At 41.7% G+C, this 19037-nt stretch overlaps 1 protein-coding gene across 4 annotated transcripts in view; it reads right to left on the bottom strand.

Annotated features, from left to right (window-relative positions):
- XPC (XPC complex subunit, DNA damage recognition and repair factor) overlaps positions 1-19037 on the bottom strand; it is a 53359-nt gene that overhangs the window by 17027 nt on the left and 17295 nt on the right. For all 4 annotated transcript variants that reach the window (XM_032320617.1, XM_032321472.1, XM_032323069.1 and 1 more), the window contains exons 4-7: positions 10379-10502; positions 9340-9424; positions 7417-7574; positions 6800-6920 (exon numbers count right to left, since the gene is read on the bottom strand). In XM_032320617.1, the coding sequence (XP_032176508.1) occupies positions 6800-6920; positions 7417-7574; positions 9340-9424; positions 10379-10502 (488 nt within the window). The remainder of the gene's footprint in view (positions 1-6799; positions 6921-7416; positions 7575-9339; positions 9425-10378; positions 10503-19037) is intronic.

The following is a 19037-nucleotide window of genomic DNA, read 5'->3' as shown; positions in this document are numbered from 1 at the left end:
AAGAATTTTAAAAATTCATGGAAACAAATGAAAATGAAAACACAACTGTTCAAAATCTTTGAGACACAGCAAAGGCGGTCCTGAAAGTATATAGCAATATAAGCCTTTCTCAAGAAACAAGAAAATCTCAAGTACACAACCTAACCCTACACCTAAAGGAGCTGGAGAAAGAACAGCAAAGAAAGCCTAAACCCAGCGGGAGAAGAGAAATAATAATCAGAGCAGAAATCAATGAACTAGAAACCAAAAGAACACTAAAACAAATCAAACAAACTAGGAGCTGGTTCTTTGAAAGAATTAGTAAGACTGATAAACCCCTGGCCAGACTTACCAAAAAGAAAAGAGAAGGGACCCAAATTAACAAAATCATGGATGAAAAATAAATAAATAAATAAATAAATAAATAAATAAAATAAAATCATGAATGAAAGAGGAGAGATCACAACCAACACCAAAGAAATAAAAACAATTACAGGAACATATTATGAGCAACTACACACCAGCAAATTTGACAACCTGGAAGAAATGGATGCATTCCTAGAGACATATAAACTACCACAACTGAACCAGGAAGAAGTAGAAAACCTGAACAGACCCATAACCAGTAAGGAGATTGAAGCAGTCATTAATTATCTCCCAACAATCAAGAGCCCAGGGCCAGAGGACTTCCCAGGGGAATTCCACCAAACATTTAAAGAAGAATTAACATCTATTCTCCTAAAACTGTTCCAAAAATCAGAAACAGAAGGAAAACTTCCAAACTCATTTTATGAGGCCAGCATTACCTTGATCCCAAAACCAGACAAAGACCCCATCAAAAAGGAGAATCACAGACCAATATCCTTGATGAACACAGATGCAAAAATTCTCACCAAAATACTAGCCAATAGGATCCAACAGTACATTCAAAGGATTATTCACCACGAAGAGTGGGATTTATTCCTGGGCTGCAAGGGTGGGTCAACACCCACGAATCAATCAGTACGATACAATGCATTAATAAAAGAAAGAACAAGAACCATATGATACTCTCAATAGATGTTGAAAAAGCATCTGACAAAGTACAGCATCCTCTCTTCATCAAAACTCCTCAAAGTGTACAGATAGAGGGTACATACCTCGATATCATCAGAGCCATTTATGAAAAACCCACACTGAATATCATCCTTAATGGGGAAAAAACTGAGAGCTTTTCCCCTAAGGTCGCGAACACGACCTTAGGGCTGTCCACTATGACTACTGCTATTCAAATAGTACTAGAAGTCCTACTAATCAGACAACAGACAACAAACGGCAATCAGACAACAAAAAGAAATAAAATGCATCCTAATCAGCAAAGAAGTCAAACTCTCACTCTTTGCTGATGATATGATACTTTATATGGAAAACCCAAAAGACTCCACTCCAAAACTACTAGAACTCAAACAGGAATTCAGTAAAGTGGCAAGACATAAAATCAATGCACAGAATTCAGCTGCATTTCTTTTTTTTTTTTTTTTAAAGATTTTATTTATTTATTTGACACAGAGAGAGAGAGATCACAGGTAGGCAGAGAGAGAGAGAGAGGAAGGGAAGCAGGCTCTCTGCTGAGCAGAAAGCCCGAAGCGGCATTCGATCCCAGGACCCTGGGATCATGACCTGAGCTGAAGGCAGAGGCTTTATCCCACTGAGCCACCCAGGTGCCCCTTCAGTTGCATTTCTATACACCAACAACAAGACAGGAGAAATTAAGGAGTTGATCCCATTTTTTGGACCCCAAATCATAAGATACCTAGGAATAAATCTAACCAAAGAGGCAAAGCATCTCAGAAAACTATAGAGTACTCACGAAAGAAATTAAGGAAGACACAAAGAAATGGAAAAACGTTCCATGCTCATGGAAGAACACTGTGAAAATGTCTATGCTACCTAGAGCAATCTACACATCTAATGCAATCCTTATTAAAATACCATCAATTTTTTTCAAAGAAATGGAACAAATAATCCTAAAATTTAAATGGAACCAGAAAAAAAAACAAATAGTCAGAGGAACATTGAAAAAGAAAACCAAAGTTGGTGGCATCACAATTCTAGGCTTCAAGGTCTATTACAAAGCTGTAATCATCAAGACAATATGGCACTGGCACAAAAAGAAACATATACATCAACTGAACAGAACAGAGAGCCCAAAAATAGACTCTCAACTCTATGGTCAACTAATCTTCAACAAGGCAAGAAAGAATGTCCATGGAAAAAATACAGTCTCTTTAACAAATGTGTTGGGAAAATTGGACAGCCACATGCAGAAGAATGAAACTGAACCAATTCCTTACACCACACATAAAAATAGACTCAAAATGAATGAAAGACCTCAATGTAAGACAGGAATCCATTAAAATCCTTGAGGAGAACACAGGCAGCAAACTCTTCAACCTCAGCCACAGCAACTTCTTCCTAGACACATCTTCAAAGGCAAAAGCAAAAACGAACTATTGGGACTTCATCAAGATCAAAAGCTTTTGCAGAGCAAAGGGAAGTCAACAAAACCAAAAGACAACTGACAGAATGGGAGAAGATATTTGCAAATGATGTATCAGATAAAGGGCTAGCACCCAAAAATCTACAAAGAACTTATCAAACTCAACACCCAAAGAACAAATAATCCAGTCAAGAAATGGGCAGAAAACACGAATAGACATTTCTGCAAAGAAAACATCCAAATGGCCAACAGACACATGAAAAAGTGCTCAACATCACTCAGCATCAGGGAAATACAAATCAAAACCACAGTGAGATACCACCTCACACCAGTCAGAATGGCTAAAATTAACCAGTGAGGAAATGACAGGAGTTGGCGAGGGTGCAGAGAAAGGGGAACCCTCCTACACTGTTGGTGGGAATGCAAGCTGGTCCAGCCTCTCTGGAAAACAGTATGGAGGTTCCTCAAAAAGTTGAAAATAGAGCTACCCTACGACCCAGCAATTGCACTACTGGGTATTTACCCTAAAGATACAAAGGCAGTAATCCAAAGGGGAACGTGCACCTGAATGTCTAGCAGCAATGTCCACAATAGCCAAACTAAAGAAAGAACAACAGATGAATGGATAAAGAAGATGTGAGATATATATATATATATATACACAATGGAATACTACGCAGCCAACAAAAAAAAATGAAATCTTGCCATTTGCAATGACATGAAAGGAACTACACAGTATTACGCTAAGCGAAATAAGTCAATCAGAGAAAGATAATTATCATATGATTTCACTGATATGAGAAATTTGAGAAACAAGACAGAGCATCATAGGGGAAGGGATGAAAAAATGAAACAAGATGAAACCAGAGAGGAAGACAAACCATAAGAGACTCTTAATCTCAGGAAACAAACTGAGAGTTGCTGGACAGAAGGGGAATGGGAGGGTTGGGGTGACTGGGTTATGTGCATTGGAGAGGGTACATGCTATGGTGAGAAAAAATAAATAAAATAAAAGAATTAAATGAAGTATCACTTTGAGAAGAAAAAGTACAAAACATCATTATCACCAGATCTCCAAAGCCTATTCCGTTTATAATTTTTCCCCATAAACAAGTCTTTCCACCAGAAGCTGCAGTTCTAAAAATTCTGCTATCCTTTAAGGAGGGGAGTCTTCTCATCAGAATGAAACTCCAAAATGGCAAGCAATAAAGCATCTGAGCAAGAACTTCCAGGCAGACATCAGTGTCTCCTGAGTCACTATAATGCCTCACTGAGAAGGCCAGAAAGAGGAGGGCATATTTTCTTTGAGACACTGTGTCACAGCGAAAAAAATAATAATTTTTGCGTATTTATTCTGGAGTTCCATGTTGGGGGGAGAATGAGAAAATAACAGAGAAACCCAAATTGAAGGACACTCTACAAAATTCCTAAGCAGTACTCTGAAAAGTGTCAAGGCAGGAAGGATGAGGGAAGACCCAGAAACTGTCAGAATGGAGGAGACAAAGGAGTCATGATGGTTAAGGCAATCAGAAGTAAGCCAGACACCAATAGCCAACTGCTTTTTGACATGGGTACCAAGGCCATGCAATTCCCGTTGAAACACTTGTCTTCAACCAGTAGTGAAGATAACAAAATAAATAACTGGAAGAATAGTCTCCTCAACCAAGGGGTCTGGGACAAGTGGATATTCACATGCAAAAACGAGGGAGTCAAACACCGGCCTCACATCATATATAAACATTAACTCAAAATGGATGAAAGACTCAAAATGGATGTTAGAGCTGAAACTGTAAAACTCTTAGAAGGAAACATAAAGGGTAAAATTAGATTTGACACTAGATTCTTAGATATGGCACCAAAAGTATAAGGAATAAAAAAAAAAAAAAATAGGGCGTCTGGGTGGCTCAGGTGGGTTAAGCTGCTGCCTTCGGCTCAGGTCATGATCTCAGGGTCCTGGGATCAAGTCCCGCATCGGGCTCTCTGCTCAGCAGGGAGCCTGCTTCCCTCTCTCTCTCTGCCTGCCTCTCTGACTACTTGTGATTTCTCTCTGTCAAATAAATAAATAAAATTTAAAAAAAAAAAAAAAATAGAAAAAGCAGACTTCATCAAAATTAAAACTTTTGAGGCTCAACAGACTTTCTCCAGAAAGGGAAAAGACAACCTCCAGAATAGGAGAGATATCTGCATGTATCTGAGAGTGGATTAGCATCTCCAATATAGAAAGAACCCTCACAACTGAACAACAAAAAGATGAAGAAACTAACCAAAAAATGGGCATAGGATTTGAACAGGCATTTCAATTTGAACAGGCATTTCTCTTGAGAAGATATATAAATGGCTAACAAGCACAGAAGATGGTAACATCATGAGTCAACAGGGAAATGTAAATCCAATCCACAATGAGCCAGCACTTCCCACCTATTAGGATAGCTAGAATAAAAAATAAAAAAGGAAAATACAAGTGTTAGAAAAGATCTGGAGACATTGGAACCCTTGTATGTTGCTCGTGGGAATGTAAAATGGGGCAGCCGCCATGGAAAAGTTTGACAATTATTCAGAAGTTAAACATAAAATGACCCAGTAGCTTTACTCCTAGGTATATACCCAAAGAATCAAAAACAAGTACTCAAGTACATACACGTTTATGGTAGTACTCCTTACAACCGCCAAGAGGTGAAAACAACCTAAACATCCATCAACTGACGAATACACAAAATGGGTCTATTCATACAATAAAATAATATTCACCCATGAAAAGGAACAAAGGGCTAACATAAGCTACAACTTAGATAAACCCTGAAAAGGTTTTAGTGAAAGAAGCCAGACACAAAAGGTCACATAGGATACTTACTTCCTCCACATAAAACATCCAAAATACATAAATCCATTAGGGACAGAAAGCAGACTGTGGCTGTCACGTGCTTGAGGGAGAGAGAGGAGGGAGTAGAATGGGGAGTAATTATTTAATGGGCACATGGTAGCCTCTTAGGGGGTAAAATAATTTGGAAATACACACAGGAACCGAGTTTTGGAGAATGATACTCAAATATTAATGCTTTTCCCTGGATGGTGGTATTACGGCATCATCACTGACTATGTCAGATATCTTAAGACTTTTTTTTTTTTTAAAGATTTTATTTATTTATTTGACAGAGAGCGATCACAAGCAGGCAGAGAGGCAGGCAGAGAGGGAGAAGGAAGCAGGCTTCCCGCCGAGCAGAGAGCCCGATGCGGGGCTCGATCCCAGGACCCTGAGACCATGACCTGAGCCAAAGACAGAGGCTCAACCCTCTGAGCCACCCAGGTGCCCCATCTTAGACTTTTTTAAAGTGAATCAGAAGAGAGGTAAAGATGCCAGTTGTTTGGGCTTTGAAGATCCAAGAAGCCTGGTCTCCTTCCGTAAACAAACAGAAAATGTATGTAATGAATAGGAACCTTCCGGAAATAAAGCCGTATTTCTATCTCTATTTTTGGTAGACAGAACTCTCCTGACTGCACCACTGCCAACCAATATCATTTCTCAAATCGGAAGGTAGGGAAATGCTTCCTGATGGATTTCAGCAGACAAGGTTTGAAAAAACATTTCCTATGGACTTCTGAACATAATTTTTGAATAGTTAAGGGAAACAAGGCTAGGGCACCTGACCAAAAAATAAGTGTTTACAATCCCAGGACACCAAGCAACTGAAAGAGTGCAGGCTTTCCACCCATATACTGGTCCCAAACCTGACTCTAGTTGCTTACCAGAAGAATGACCCTGAGAAAGTTCTTTGGCCTCCTTGAGCTTCTAAATGTATTTTTTATTTCACAAGGCCTGAATAAGGAAGAACATGGAAAACTCTGGAATGGTATCTGGCACGTGACTGCCATGGCCATTAGCTCCCAGCACTAAAAAACTGTGCCAGGGCACCTGGGTGGCTCAGTGGGTTAAGCCTCTGCCTTCAGCTCAGGTCATGATCTCAGGGTCCTGGGATCGAGCCCTGCATCAGGCTCTCTGCTCAGCAAAGAGCCCACTTCCCACCCTCTTTGCCTACTGCTCTGCCTATTTGTGATCTCTCTGTCAAACAAATAAATAAAATCTTTGAGATGGAGAGGAGAAAGGAGTTGAGGGAAAGTGGAGGGGGATATGAACCACGAGAGAGAGACTATGGACTCTGAAAAACAATCTGAGGGTTTTGAAGGGGCGAGCGTGGGAAGTTGGGTGAGCGTGGTGGTGGGTATTATGGAAGGCACGTATTGCATGGAACACTGGGTATGGTGCATAACCAAAGAATTCTGGTACACTGAAAAGAAATTCAAAACAAAACAAAACAAAAAACCATGCCAGGAGGAATGACTTACATGTACCAACTCTTCATCATCCCGTGCAGAGTAAATAGCAAACCTCCTTTCCAATGTTGTCTGCAGATCATCTCGCTCATTGGTTGAGAGGTCTGCATTCACTGTAAATGTACCAACGAACCTGGAGAGAAACCAGACATTCCCCATGTCACGAGTCAGGGCCAAGAGGAACACTCGCTATCCTCTTATAGCCAAGAAAATCAGACGGGAGAGTCTCAAGAGGGAATCGGGAGTCCTGCTTGCCTCTGCTCTCATCTTCCCAGTCTGTGTGGCTGACCCCGGCTCCACTCAAGACCCCAGCAGACTTCACACGTCCTTGGGAGGTGCATCTAAAGGACCATGCTTAGGTGCTCCATGCACCTAAAGTACCCAGCAGCTCTCTTCTAAAGCACTCCTCACACTACCCTGATTACCTGGGGTGCATCTGTCTCCTCAGCCAGGCTGGGAGCTCTTCCAGGGCAGAGAACGTGCCTGACGTGTGTCTATCTTCAGGGCTGTGCACTCAAGGCCCAGCATAAGGGGTCCCCTCAGGGAAGTCTGTGCAACTGCCCGGCCCCCAACCTCTTAGAGACACAAGTCCTACTCTAGGGCTCTGCAAGACAGGCCAGAGGGCATACCATTTCACCAGGTTTGACAGATAGCAGGCATCCACATCCCGAGGTGGCACTCTGGTAAAACGAGCTGGGATGATGGACAGGCTGATAGCAAGTAGATCTGGCTGGCTGCAGATGTTACTTCGATAGAAACCATTTGCCAGCAGGCATAGCAGGTGAACCTGGGAAAAAGGGGAAGATGGTAGGCTGAGAACTAGAGGGTTTTCTGCTGCCAAACTGAGAGATATTTTGTGGGCAGGAATTATTTATTATTTCTATACACAAGAAAGTAAAAATCCCAACATTAGCCATTTCCCAAGACCTTGTCTTTCACCCTGTGCTCTCCCTAGATACTTATTCCCTCGACAAATTAACCAAATCTCAAAACTGCAGCATATAAACTTCTATATTTTAAGAGGCCTTGCTGTTTAGGATTTGCTCCAAAAAGATCAGGAGGAAAAGTGAGACAGGGGTGAGAAGGGAGAGACTGCGCAAGTGCCAGTAGCTGTCCAAGCTGGCGGATGGCGCGGGTTCACCACAGGGTTCTCTGCCCTTCCCTGGGTGCCAGGACCCAGCCACTTCTGCTGCAGACCCTAAAGCCAGCTGGCCCTGCTCCCAAGCTCCAACCGCTCCCCAGCCTCCGGAGATGATAATGTGACTCCTCACCGCCTCCTCCAAAATCTTACATCCTTTTCCCTTCAGAACTGTCTGCCTCCTTCCCCACCTCTGACCTCCCCATTTCAGTCCACAGCTCCATTCTTCTCCCCTCACTTAAGCTTCCCATCTTAGAGTCATATGAACTCTTCCCTTCCTTCCATCTCTTCCAAAAGGTACAAGCAGCACCGCTATCCCACGTGCTCCTCAAGGCCTCAGGGAGGTGGGTGTCTCATCTCCTCACTGTCCTTGCTCTGAGCTCATCTCACTCCCAGATCTCTGCAGCTGCTCTAGACGTACTGTCTCTTCCAGCCCTGTCAGCTCTTCTCACTCTGGCTGCCTGCTGCCCATCCGAGGGAAAGCTGAGCGCCCTTCCCTCACTCTCACAGGCCACCAATGCATGCACCCTCCATTACACAGACACACAGAGAACTAGAGGGCCCTCTGAACTTGTCACAGGCAGCCTCCCCAGCTTCTGTCCTCCCACCTCTCCCCAGTGGCCTTTCTCTTAAAGAAAGCCACCTTCCTCAGCCACTCAACCCACACCGTTCCCTTTCCTCATTCTGAGCCTTGAATTTCCAGTTTTGACATCTGTCTTGTTCCGTCTGTGAGAACAGACACTCCTTAATGGTAGGAAATAAGCTTTCTACAAGTCTCCATCCCCACAACGCCAAGTACCTTGCTAGGTCTATAATGTGGTTCACTAACTGCTGGCTGAAGTCAAATACACGTCTCTTCAGCAGTGGTAGGAATGGAGGTTATGAGGGGTGCCTGGGTGGCTCAGTGGGTTAAGCCGCTCCCTTCTGCTCAGGTCATGATCCCAGGGTCCTGGGATCAAGCCCCGCATCGGGCTCTCTGCTCAGCAGAGAGCCTGCATCCTCCTCTCTCTCTGCCTGCCTCTCTGCCTACTTGTGGTATCTTGTCTGTCAAATAAATAAATAAGTAAATCTTAAAAAAAAAAGAAAAAAAAAGAATGGAGGTTATGAGACAGGTGGAAGAAGGGACGGAGGGAGCGTACCCATGGGTCCGGCCCTCCTTTGTGCCGGGTCTGTGCTCCGGACTTTGCATGTCATATTTGCTCCATCCCCACAACCCCCTCCAAAGCAGGCACTTATCACACCCCACCTCAAAGATGAGGAAACCGCTCAGGGAGACAAAGAAACTGGCCAAAGTCACAGAGTGAGTAGAAGAGCCAAATAAAACCAGGCTTGACTGAGAACCAAAGCTGTGTGCACCACACCACCCCGCCATGACACAAAGGACCCTGTCCCTTCGCCTCCCACCCTTCCTTACCTTGTGTGTGTCCTCATGGACTTCTTTACTGAAACGTTTCATCATCCTCCGAAGATAGGTCTCAAACTCCACTTTTATCCTTTCACTGCCATGCATATTGAAAAATCCAAGAATGAAGTGGGAGACTGACCCCTGGGCCCTGACCCCAGGCCCCCAGTCACACATCATGGCTTGTGACTCACTCTCCTGGTTCTCTTATACAAGGCCGTGCTACTCAGGCATATCTGCAAGCTGGCTATTTTCCACAGACTTTTCTGTTCCTTCTCACCTGCACACCTTGGCTCAGGACACTCTCCACCCATCAGGCCTCATGCACGTGCTTTGAGGCGCACATCCCACAAGGAGTCTTCCCTGCCTGACTGACCTCCCGACTACTGACTCCCTCCTTTGCACCAGTACTTCCGGGCTAAATTGGTGTACACACATTTCTATGGTGCCGTGAAATCTTTCATGCCTGCATCCAGACATCTACCCTCCTCCTTCATGCCTAATGATGTACCCATCACAGTGGAACTCATTTGCCAATTGACCACCAGGCGTTGTGTTCATATTCCCAAGCCGCCAGCAGATGCAGCCGTCCTGGGAATGGGGGCTCCTTACCACAGGGGGCACGGCACTGCCTCAAATCGTGCAGTGTGATGTAATGTGAAAGCATGAGTGTCGAGTTGGCAGGAGAGGGATTTGAGTCTTGGCTCAACTGCTTCCTAGCTGAGTGACTCCTAAAATGTTACATCTCTGAGCCTCCACATCTTCATTCACACACTATCTTCAAGTTTAAGTTAAACAAGGGACAACCTGCAGAGTCCTCAGCATATACCAGATATTCACGTTTCCTCTTCGCATGTCCTGCCACAGCCATAAAACAAACCAAGATTCTTGTTCAAGTCCTCAAGGTAAACCCAGGGCTCTCTCACCTAAGCCTGCTGACCACACTGGTACTCAGCCCCAGTCTCCTATGTGTTTCTCAAAACCTTTCATTAAGTATCAGCTCTTGTTCAAGATGTGTGACAGGAACTTAGAGAGAAGGGCCTAATCTTACCTTCTTTCCCTTGCTTTAGCTTGTTGGGGTGTTTCGATCTCTATCTCCACTGGTTCCACAGGCAGGACAGATTCAGAGAAAGCTGTGTTTTCTCCCATGTCACCTGGCACAGGCTCACCAAGTTCTATCAACAATAATTTTTTATAAAATCAGTAATAATAAGGGTACCTGGGTGGCTCAGTCGGTTAAGTGGCCATCTCTTGGTTTCAGCTCATGATCTCAGCATTGTGGCATCGAGCCCTGCACTAGGCTCCATGTTCAGTGTGGAGTCTGCTTGAGATTCTCTCTTCCTCTCCTAATGCCTCCCCCAAATGCTCTCTTCCTCGCTCTCTCTCTCCCTCTCTCAAAATAAATAAAATATGTTTTAAAATCTGTACTAATAATAATTATTATGATCGCTATCATATTAAACAAAATGGAGGTTCTGAGGGGAGTGAAGAACAGATGAAACGTAGGAGACCCCTACTCCTGCAGTGTGCTTTGAGTATCTCAAAAATGCGACAGACTGAGTTGTTTCACATTTATTTCTCATTTAATTCAAACAACACAGAGAAACAGCCCTTAGAGCAGGGAACTGAGGCACAGAAATACTGACTTGAATTCAGACCTCTGATATTAAGGATCTGATGTTAACGTGTGTGTTTTAGTAGAGACTTAGTCTTTCTCCAAGAGACAAAAACAACAACAAAGAAGAATAATTACCTATTCTTCTTACTACAATAACCCATATCACAATTTGCACCATATACAGGCATGAATTTAGGGGTCTTGCAGCCCCAATCACAATCTTATAATGGTAAGGAATACATCCTTTTTATCTCTTTATCCTCTATATCGCTTATAAATACTAGCTGAAATAAACTGAATTCGCTGAACTGGATCTAACTGTAAACTTTGTTAGCAAAGGCCTCGTCAAAGATGCTCTGGGCCAAGAAGCAGTGACACCCCACTGGCGGCAATGAATACACCTAATGCCAAGATTTGGTTTCTACATGTCAGTCACTGATGAAATGAGCGAGGGCTTGCTGGAGAAACAAAAGCTGATCATAGGTCTGGAGCAAGAAGAATACAAGATGGGCCTGGAATATCTTCTTGTGCCAGAGAACAAAAATGTACTCAAAAACGTTTTTGAGGTCCAGAGGAAGCAAGACCACGGAGCAGTAGGAGACTGAAATACCATTAGGTCCCAGCAGTTCAGCTAGATAGTTCTCAAACCATTCTTAACACCTACAAACTCAACAAGAGATAGAAGAGAAGAAGAGCAGCAATTCCAGGAACAGAAAATCAACCACTTCTCAGAAGGCAGGATGTGGGGGAAAAGTGAATCCGAAGCAATGGAAAGACAGACCCCAGGGGAACAGGATGGCTCCTGGCAAGTGGTGAAGCAGCACAAAATCAGAATTTTAAGAAGTCTGCTCCATTGAGAGACATCGCTCCAGAGACTAAGCAGGGGGTGGAGCCCTGGCGGGGACAGTGTAGTCTCAGGACCCGCGGGCTCACAGAAAGACTAGGGGTGTCTGAGTGTGGCAGAGCTCCCAGGTATTAGAGAGAGGGGAAACTGGCTACAGAGACAGACTAAGGAGTGGGATCTCAGCTCAGGGTTAACTTAAACTGTGATCCAAGGCACACTCAGACCACTGCTCTTCCAGGAGGGACCCCACAAGTGACAGATCTGGAGAGACTCCCTCCTTCCTCCTCCAGGAGGAGCAGCACGGGAGTGTGGAGCAGGAATCTGCTGGGTTTGGAGAATCCAAACAGGGCCATGTACCAGAAATAGAAATGCTCAGTCACAGGCTGGGTGAGCATGGAGTGCAGCTGGAGACCAGGGAGACAGGAGGGACTGAATGCTTTTCTCTGGGCACACTGAGGAATGGGGCCTCAAACTCTTAGCTCCTCTGGGCTGGAGACTGGGAGGCTGCCATCCTCATTCCCATCCTTCAAAGCTGTATGGAAAGCATTCAGGAAACAAAAGCTACCAAAAGTGAACCCAAGCAGATTGCTTAGCCTGGCCCCTGGCAAGTGTGGTGCAATTCCACCACAGACAAAGAGATTTGAGAATTACGACAACAGGCCCCTCCCCCAGAAGATCAGCAAGAACATCCAGCCAAGACCACATTCACTGATCAATGAGAACCGCAGAACTCAAGAGCTAGGGGAAAGCAAAACACAGAATTCGTGGCTTTTTCCCCATGATTCTTTAGTTTTTCAAAGGTAAATTTTTGTAATTTTATTTTTTTCTTATTCTATATTAACTTTTCCTCTTCCCTTTTTAACATTTTTTAACTATTTTATCTTATCGATACCTTTTAAAAAAAATCTTTAAATCTCCACTGTTATAGTCATATTTTATCCCTTCATATTTAACCTTTTTTGTATACTATAGGCTATTTTTCTTTAAAATTTTGGGATACAATTTATTCTAACAGATCAAAATATACCATAAATCTAGCACATGCCTTTGTTCTTGTCTCCAACCTAATCACATTCTCCCCTTTTTTTGACTTTTTTTCAAACCAACTTAACAATTCCTTTTCTAGAATCTTTTTAAATTTTCATCCTTACATTCATATTCCATCCCTTCATTGCATTTACCCTCTTTTTGCATATATGTAAGTTTTTCTTTCTTTAAAATTTTGGGAGGTAGTTTCTTCTAAAAGACCAGAATACAACCAAAATCAAGTGGGTGGCTCTGTTCTATTCACCAGTCTAATAAATTCTCCCCATTCTTCTCCCCCCAGTTTTAGGTCTCTTCCGAATTGGTTAGTGTATATTTTTCTGGGGTCTTTGCCACACGTTTAGTATTTTATTCTCTCATTCACCTATTCTTATCTAGATAAAATGACAAGGCAGAGAACTCACCACAAAAAAAAGAACAAGAGGCAGTACCAACAGCTAGGGACCTAATCAATACAGACATTAGTAAGTTGTCAGAACTAGAGTTCAGAATGATGATTATCAAGGTGCTAGCTGGGCTCTAAAAAAGCATGGAATATATTAAAGAATCCCTTTCTGGAGAAATAAAAGCCCTTTCTGGAGAAATAAAAGAACTAAAATCTAACCAAATTGAAATCAAAAAAGCTATTAATGAGCTGCAATAAAAAATGGAGGCCCTTACCGCTAGAATAAATTAGGTAGAAGAGAGAACTAGTGATGTAAAAGACCAAATGATGGAGAATAAAGAAGCTAAGAAAAAGAGAAACAACTACTGAGCCATGAGGAGAGAAATCGAGAGATAAGTGATACCATAAGACGAAACAACATTAGAATAATTGGGATCCCAGAAGAAGAAGAAAGAGAGAGTGGGGCAGAAGGTATATGGGTGCAAATTATAGTAGAGAATTTCCCTAATATGGCAAAGGGAACAAGCATCAAAATCCTGGAAGCACAGAGAACCCCCCTCAAAATCAATAAAAATAGGTCAACACCCCATAATCTAATAGTAAAACTTACAAGTCTCAGTGACAAGGAGAAAATCCAGAAAGGAGCTAAGGACAAGAGGTCTGTAACCTACAATGACAGAAATATTAGATTGGCAGCGACGTATTCACAGAGACCTGGAGGCCAGAAAGGACTGGCATGATATATTCAGAGCACTAAACAAGAGCCATGATCCCAGGGTGCTGGAATCGAGCCCCACATCGAGCTCTCCGCTCAGCGGGGAGCCTGCTTCTCCCTCTCTCTCTGCCTGCCTCTCTCTCTGCCTGTCGAATAAATAAATAAAGTATTTAAAAAAAAATAAAAAATGAAATTAAAAAAAAAAAAAAGAAAAAATGGAGCCAAGAGTACTATATCCAGCTAGGCTGTCACTAAAAATAGAAGGAGAGATAAAAGGTTCAAACAAAAATTAAAAGAATTTGCAAAAACCAAACTAGCCCTAAAGGAAATATTGAGGGGTCCTCTAAGCAAAGAGAAAGGCTAAAATAACAGACCAGAAAGGAACAGAGACAACATACAGTAACAGTCACCTTACAGGCCATACAGTGGCACTAAATTCGTATCTTTCAGTAGTTACCCTGAATGTAAATGAGCTAAATGCCCCAATCAAAGACACACAGTATCAGAATGGATACAACAAACAAAACAAAGACCCATTGAGATGTTATCTGTAAGAAACTCATTTCAGACCCAAAGACACCTCTAGATTTAAAGCGAGGGGATGGAAAACAATTTACCATGCTAATGGACATCAAAAGAAAGCTGAGGTGGCAATCCTTATATCAGATAAATTAGATTTTAAGCCAAAGACTATGCTAAGAGCTGAGAAAGGACACTGTATCATACGCAAACGGTCTGTCCAACAAGAAGATCTAGCAATTTCAAGTATCTATGCCCCTAACATGGGAGCAGCCAACTATATAAACCAATTAAAAACAAAACCAAAAAAAACACATTGACAACAATACAATAATAGTAGGGGACTTTAACACCCCCCTCACTGAAATGGACAGATCATCTAAGCAAAAGATGAACAAGGAAATAAAGCCTTTAAATGACACACTGGACCCGACGGACCACACAGATATATTCAGAACATTCCATCCCAAAGCAACAGAATACACAGTCTTCTCTAGTGCACATGGAACATTCTCCAGGAGAGATCACATCCTGGGTCACAAATCAGGTCTCACCCGGTACCAAAAGACAGGGATCACTCCCTGCATATTTTCAGGCCACAATGCTCTGAAACTAGAACTCAACCACAAGAGGAAAGTTGGAAAGAGCTCATGTAGTTACATGGAGGCTAAAGAGCATCCTACTACTACTCCCGATGAGTGAGTCAACCAGGAAATTAAAGAAGAATTTTAAAAATTCATGGAAACAAATGAAAATGAAAACACAACTGTTCAAAATCTTTGAGACACAGCAAAGGCGGTCCTGAAAGTATATAGCAATATAAGCCTTTCTCAAGAAACAAGAAAATCTCAAGTACACAACCTAACCCTACACCTAAAGGAGCTGGAGAAAGAACAGCAAAGAAAGCCTAAACCCAGCGGGAGAAGAGAAATAATAATCAGAGCAGAAATCAATGAACTAGAAACCAAAAGAACACTAAAACAAATCAAACAAACTAGGAGCTGGTTCTTTGAAAGAATTAGTAAGACTGATAAACCCCTGGCCAGACTTACCAAAAAGAAAAGAGAAGGGACCCAAATTAACAAAATCATGGATGAAAAATAAATAAATAAATAAATAAATAAATAAATAAAATAAAATCATGAATGAAAGAGGAGAGATCACAACCAACACCAAAGAAATAAAAACAATTACAGGAACATATTATGAGCAACTACACACCAGCAAATTTGACAACCTGGAAGAAATGGATGCATTCCTAGAGACATATAAACTACCACAACTGAACCAGGAAGAAGTAGAAAACCTGAACAGACCCATAACCAGTAAGGAGATTGAAGCAGTCATTAATTATCTCCCAACAATCAAGAGCCCAGGGCCAGAGGACTTCCCAGGGGAATTCCACCAAACATTTAAAGAAGAATTAACATCTATTCTCCTAAAACTGTTCCAAAAATCAGAAACAGAAGGAAAACTTCCAAACTCATTTTATGAGGCCAGCATTACCTTGATCCCAAAACCAGACAAAGACCCCATCAAAAAGGAGAATCACAGACCAATATCCTTGATGAACACAGATGCAAAAATTCTCACCAAAATACTAGCCAATAGGATCCAACAGTACATTCAAAGGATTATTCACCACGAAGAGTGGGATTTATTCCTGGGCTGCAAGGGTGGGTCAACACCCACGAATCAATCAGTACGATACAATGCATTAATAAAAGAAAGAACAAGAACCATATGATACTCTCAATAGATGTTGAAAAAGCATCTGACAAAGTACAGCATCCTCTCTTCATCAAAACTCCTCAAAGTGTACAGATAGAGGGTACATACCTCGATATCATCAGAGCCATTTATGAAAAACCCACACTGAATATCATCCTTAATGGGGAAAAAACTGAGAGCTTTTCCCCTAAGGTCGCGAACACGACCTTAGGGCTGTCCACTATGACTACTGCTATTCAAATAGTACTAGAAGTCCTACTAATCAGACAACAGACAACAAACGGCAATCAGACAACAAAAAGAAATAAAATGCATCCTAATCAGCAAAGAAGTCAAACTCTCACTCTTTGCTGATGATATGATACTTTATATGGAAAACCCAAAAGACTCCACTCCAAAACTACTAGAACTCATACAGGAATTCAGTACAGTGTCAGGACATAAAATCAATGCACAGAAATCAGTTGCATTTCTATACACCAAGAGCAAGACAGGACAAATTAAGGAGTCCATCCCATTTACAACTGTACCCAAAACCATACGATAGTTAGGAATAAACCTAACCAAAGAGGCAAAGAATCTGTACTCAGAAAACTATAAAGTACTCATGAAAGAAATTGAGGCAGATACAAAGAAATGGAGAAACATTCCAACCTCATGGACTGGAAGAACAAATATTATGAAAATGTCTATGCTACCTAAAGCAATCACCACATCTAATACAATCCCTATCAAAATACCATCAAATGTTTTCAAAGAAGTGGAACAAATAATCCTAAAATTTAAATGGAACCAGAAATGGGTTCCATGCATATTCCATATATACATATATATGTATATACTGTGTGTGTGTGTGTGTGTGTGTGTGTATTCACTCATATATATATATATATATATGCCATACATATATACATATATATGCACATGCCATATATACATATATATGGAATAGGCATGGAACCCATTTATATATATAAATGGAATATGGTTAGTCCTTAATAGCCAGAGGAATGTTGAAAAAGAAAGCCAAGGTTGGTGATGTCACGATTCCCGACTTCAAGCTCTATTACAAAGCTGTAATCATTAAGACAGTATGGACTGGCACAAAAACAGACACACAGATCCCAGAAACAGACTCTCAACTCTGTGGTCAACTAATCTTCAACAACGCAGTAAAGAACGTCCAATGGAGAAAAGTCCCCTCAACTAATGGTGTTGGGAAAACTAGACAGCCACATGCAGAAAAATGAAACTGGACCATTTCCTTATACCACACACAAAAAAAGACTCAAAATGGATGAAGGACCTCCATGTGAGACAGGAATCCAGCAAAAACACAGGCAGCAACCTCTTCGACCTTAGCCGCAGCAACTTCTTCCTAGAAACATTACTAAGGACAAGGGAAGGAAGGGCAAAAATTAACTATTGGGACTTCATCAAGATCAAAAGCTTTTGCATAGCAAAGGAAACAGCAAAACCAAAAGACAACTGACAGAATGGGAGAAGATATTCAAAAATGACATATCAGATAAAGGACTAGTATCCAAAATCTATAAAGAACTTATCAAACTCTACACCCAAAGAACAAATAACCCAGTCAAGAAATAGGCAGAAGACAGGAACAGCTATTTCTGCAAAGAAGACATCCAGATAGCCAAGAGACACATGAAAAGGTGCTCAACATCACTTGGCATCAGGGAAATACAAATCAAAACCACAATGAGCCAGGTGGTGGGTATTAGAGAGGGCACAGATTGCATGGAGCACTGCATGTGGTGCAAAAACAATGAATACTGTTACGCTGAAAAGAAATATAACAAAAACAAAAACAAAAACCCACAATGAGATACTACTTCACAGCAGAGGATATGGAAAAAGTAGAACCCTCCTACACTGTTGGTGGGAATGCAAGCTGGTGCAGCCACTCTGGAAAACAGCATGAAGGTTCCTCAAAAAGTTGAAAACAGAGCTACCCTATGACCGAGCAATCACACTACTGGGTAGTTACCCCAAAGATACAAATGTAGTGATCCAAAGAGGCACATGCACCCGAATGTTTACAGTAGCAGCAATGCCCACAATAGCCAAACTATGGAATGAACTTATATGTCCATCAACAGATGAATGGATAAAGAAGTTGTAGTGTGTGTGTGTGTGTGTGTGTGTGTGTGTGTATTTTTTTTCCCAATGGAATATTATGCTGCCATCAAAATAAATGAAATTTTGCCATTTGCAACAACATGGATGGAACTAGAGGGTATTATGTTAAGCACAATAAGTCAATCAGAAAAAGACAATTATCATACGATTTCTCTGATATGAGGAATTTGAGAGGCAGGGAGGGGGTTATGAGGGGTAGGGAAGGAAAAAATGAAACGAGATGCGATCAGGAGGGAGACAAACCATAAGAGACTCTTAATCTCACTAAACAAACTGAGTGTTGCTGTGGAGGTGTGTAGGGAGAGGGTGGTGGGGTTATGGACATTGAGGAGGGTATGTGCTATGGTGTGTGCTGTGAAATGTGTAAGCCTGATGCTTCACAGACCAGTACCCCTGGGGCAAATAATACATTTTATGTTAATAAAGATAAAAAATTAAAAAAAGAAAAACGTTTTTGAGAATGAGGCCATGTCAGAAGGACACTATTAGGCACAAGGCTTAAAGGGGCTCTCACTAGCCAAATCTGGGACAATCTGAAGATCAACAAGTATAATGATGATAACTGATAACATGTGAGTTTTAAAAATATCTCTAAGTCCATAGTGATACTCAAAATAAATATAATTTAAAAGAGAGAGCTCTTCTTTACAGATCACAGTCACCTGAGAAATGCATATGAGATGACAGAATCAGA

This window comes from Mustela erminea, chromosome 1, assembly GCF_009829155.1.
Source record: "Mustela erminea isolate mMusErm1 chromosome 1, mMusErm1.Pri, whole genome shotgun sequence".
Classification (NCBI taxonomy): Eukaryota; Metazoa; Chordata; class Mammalia; order Carnivora; family Mustelidae; genus Mustela; species Mustela erminea.
The sequence above is the reverse complement of the archived record's forward strand: the minus strand, read 5'-3'. Positions and strand labels throughout refer to the sequence as shown.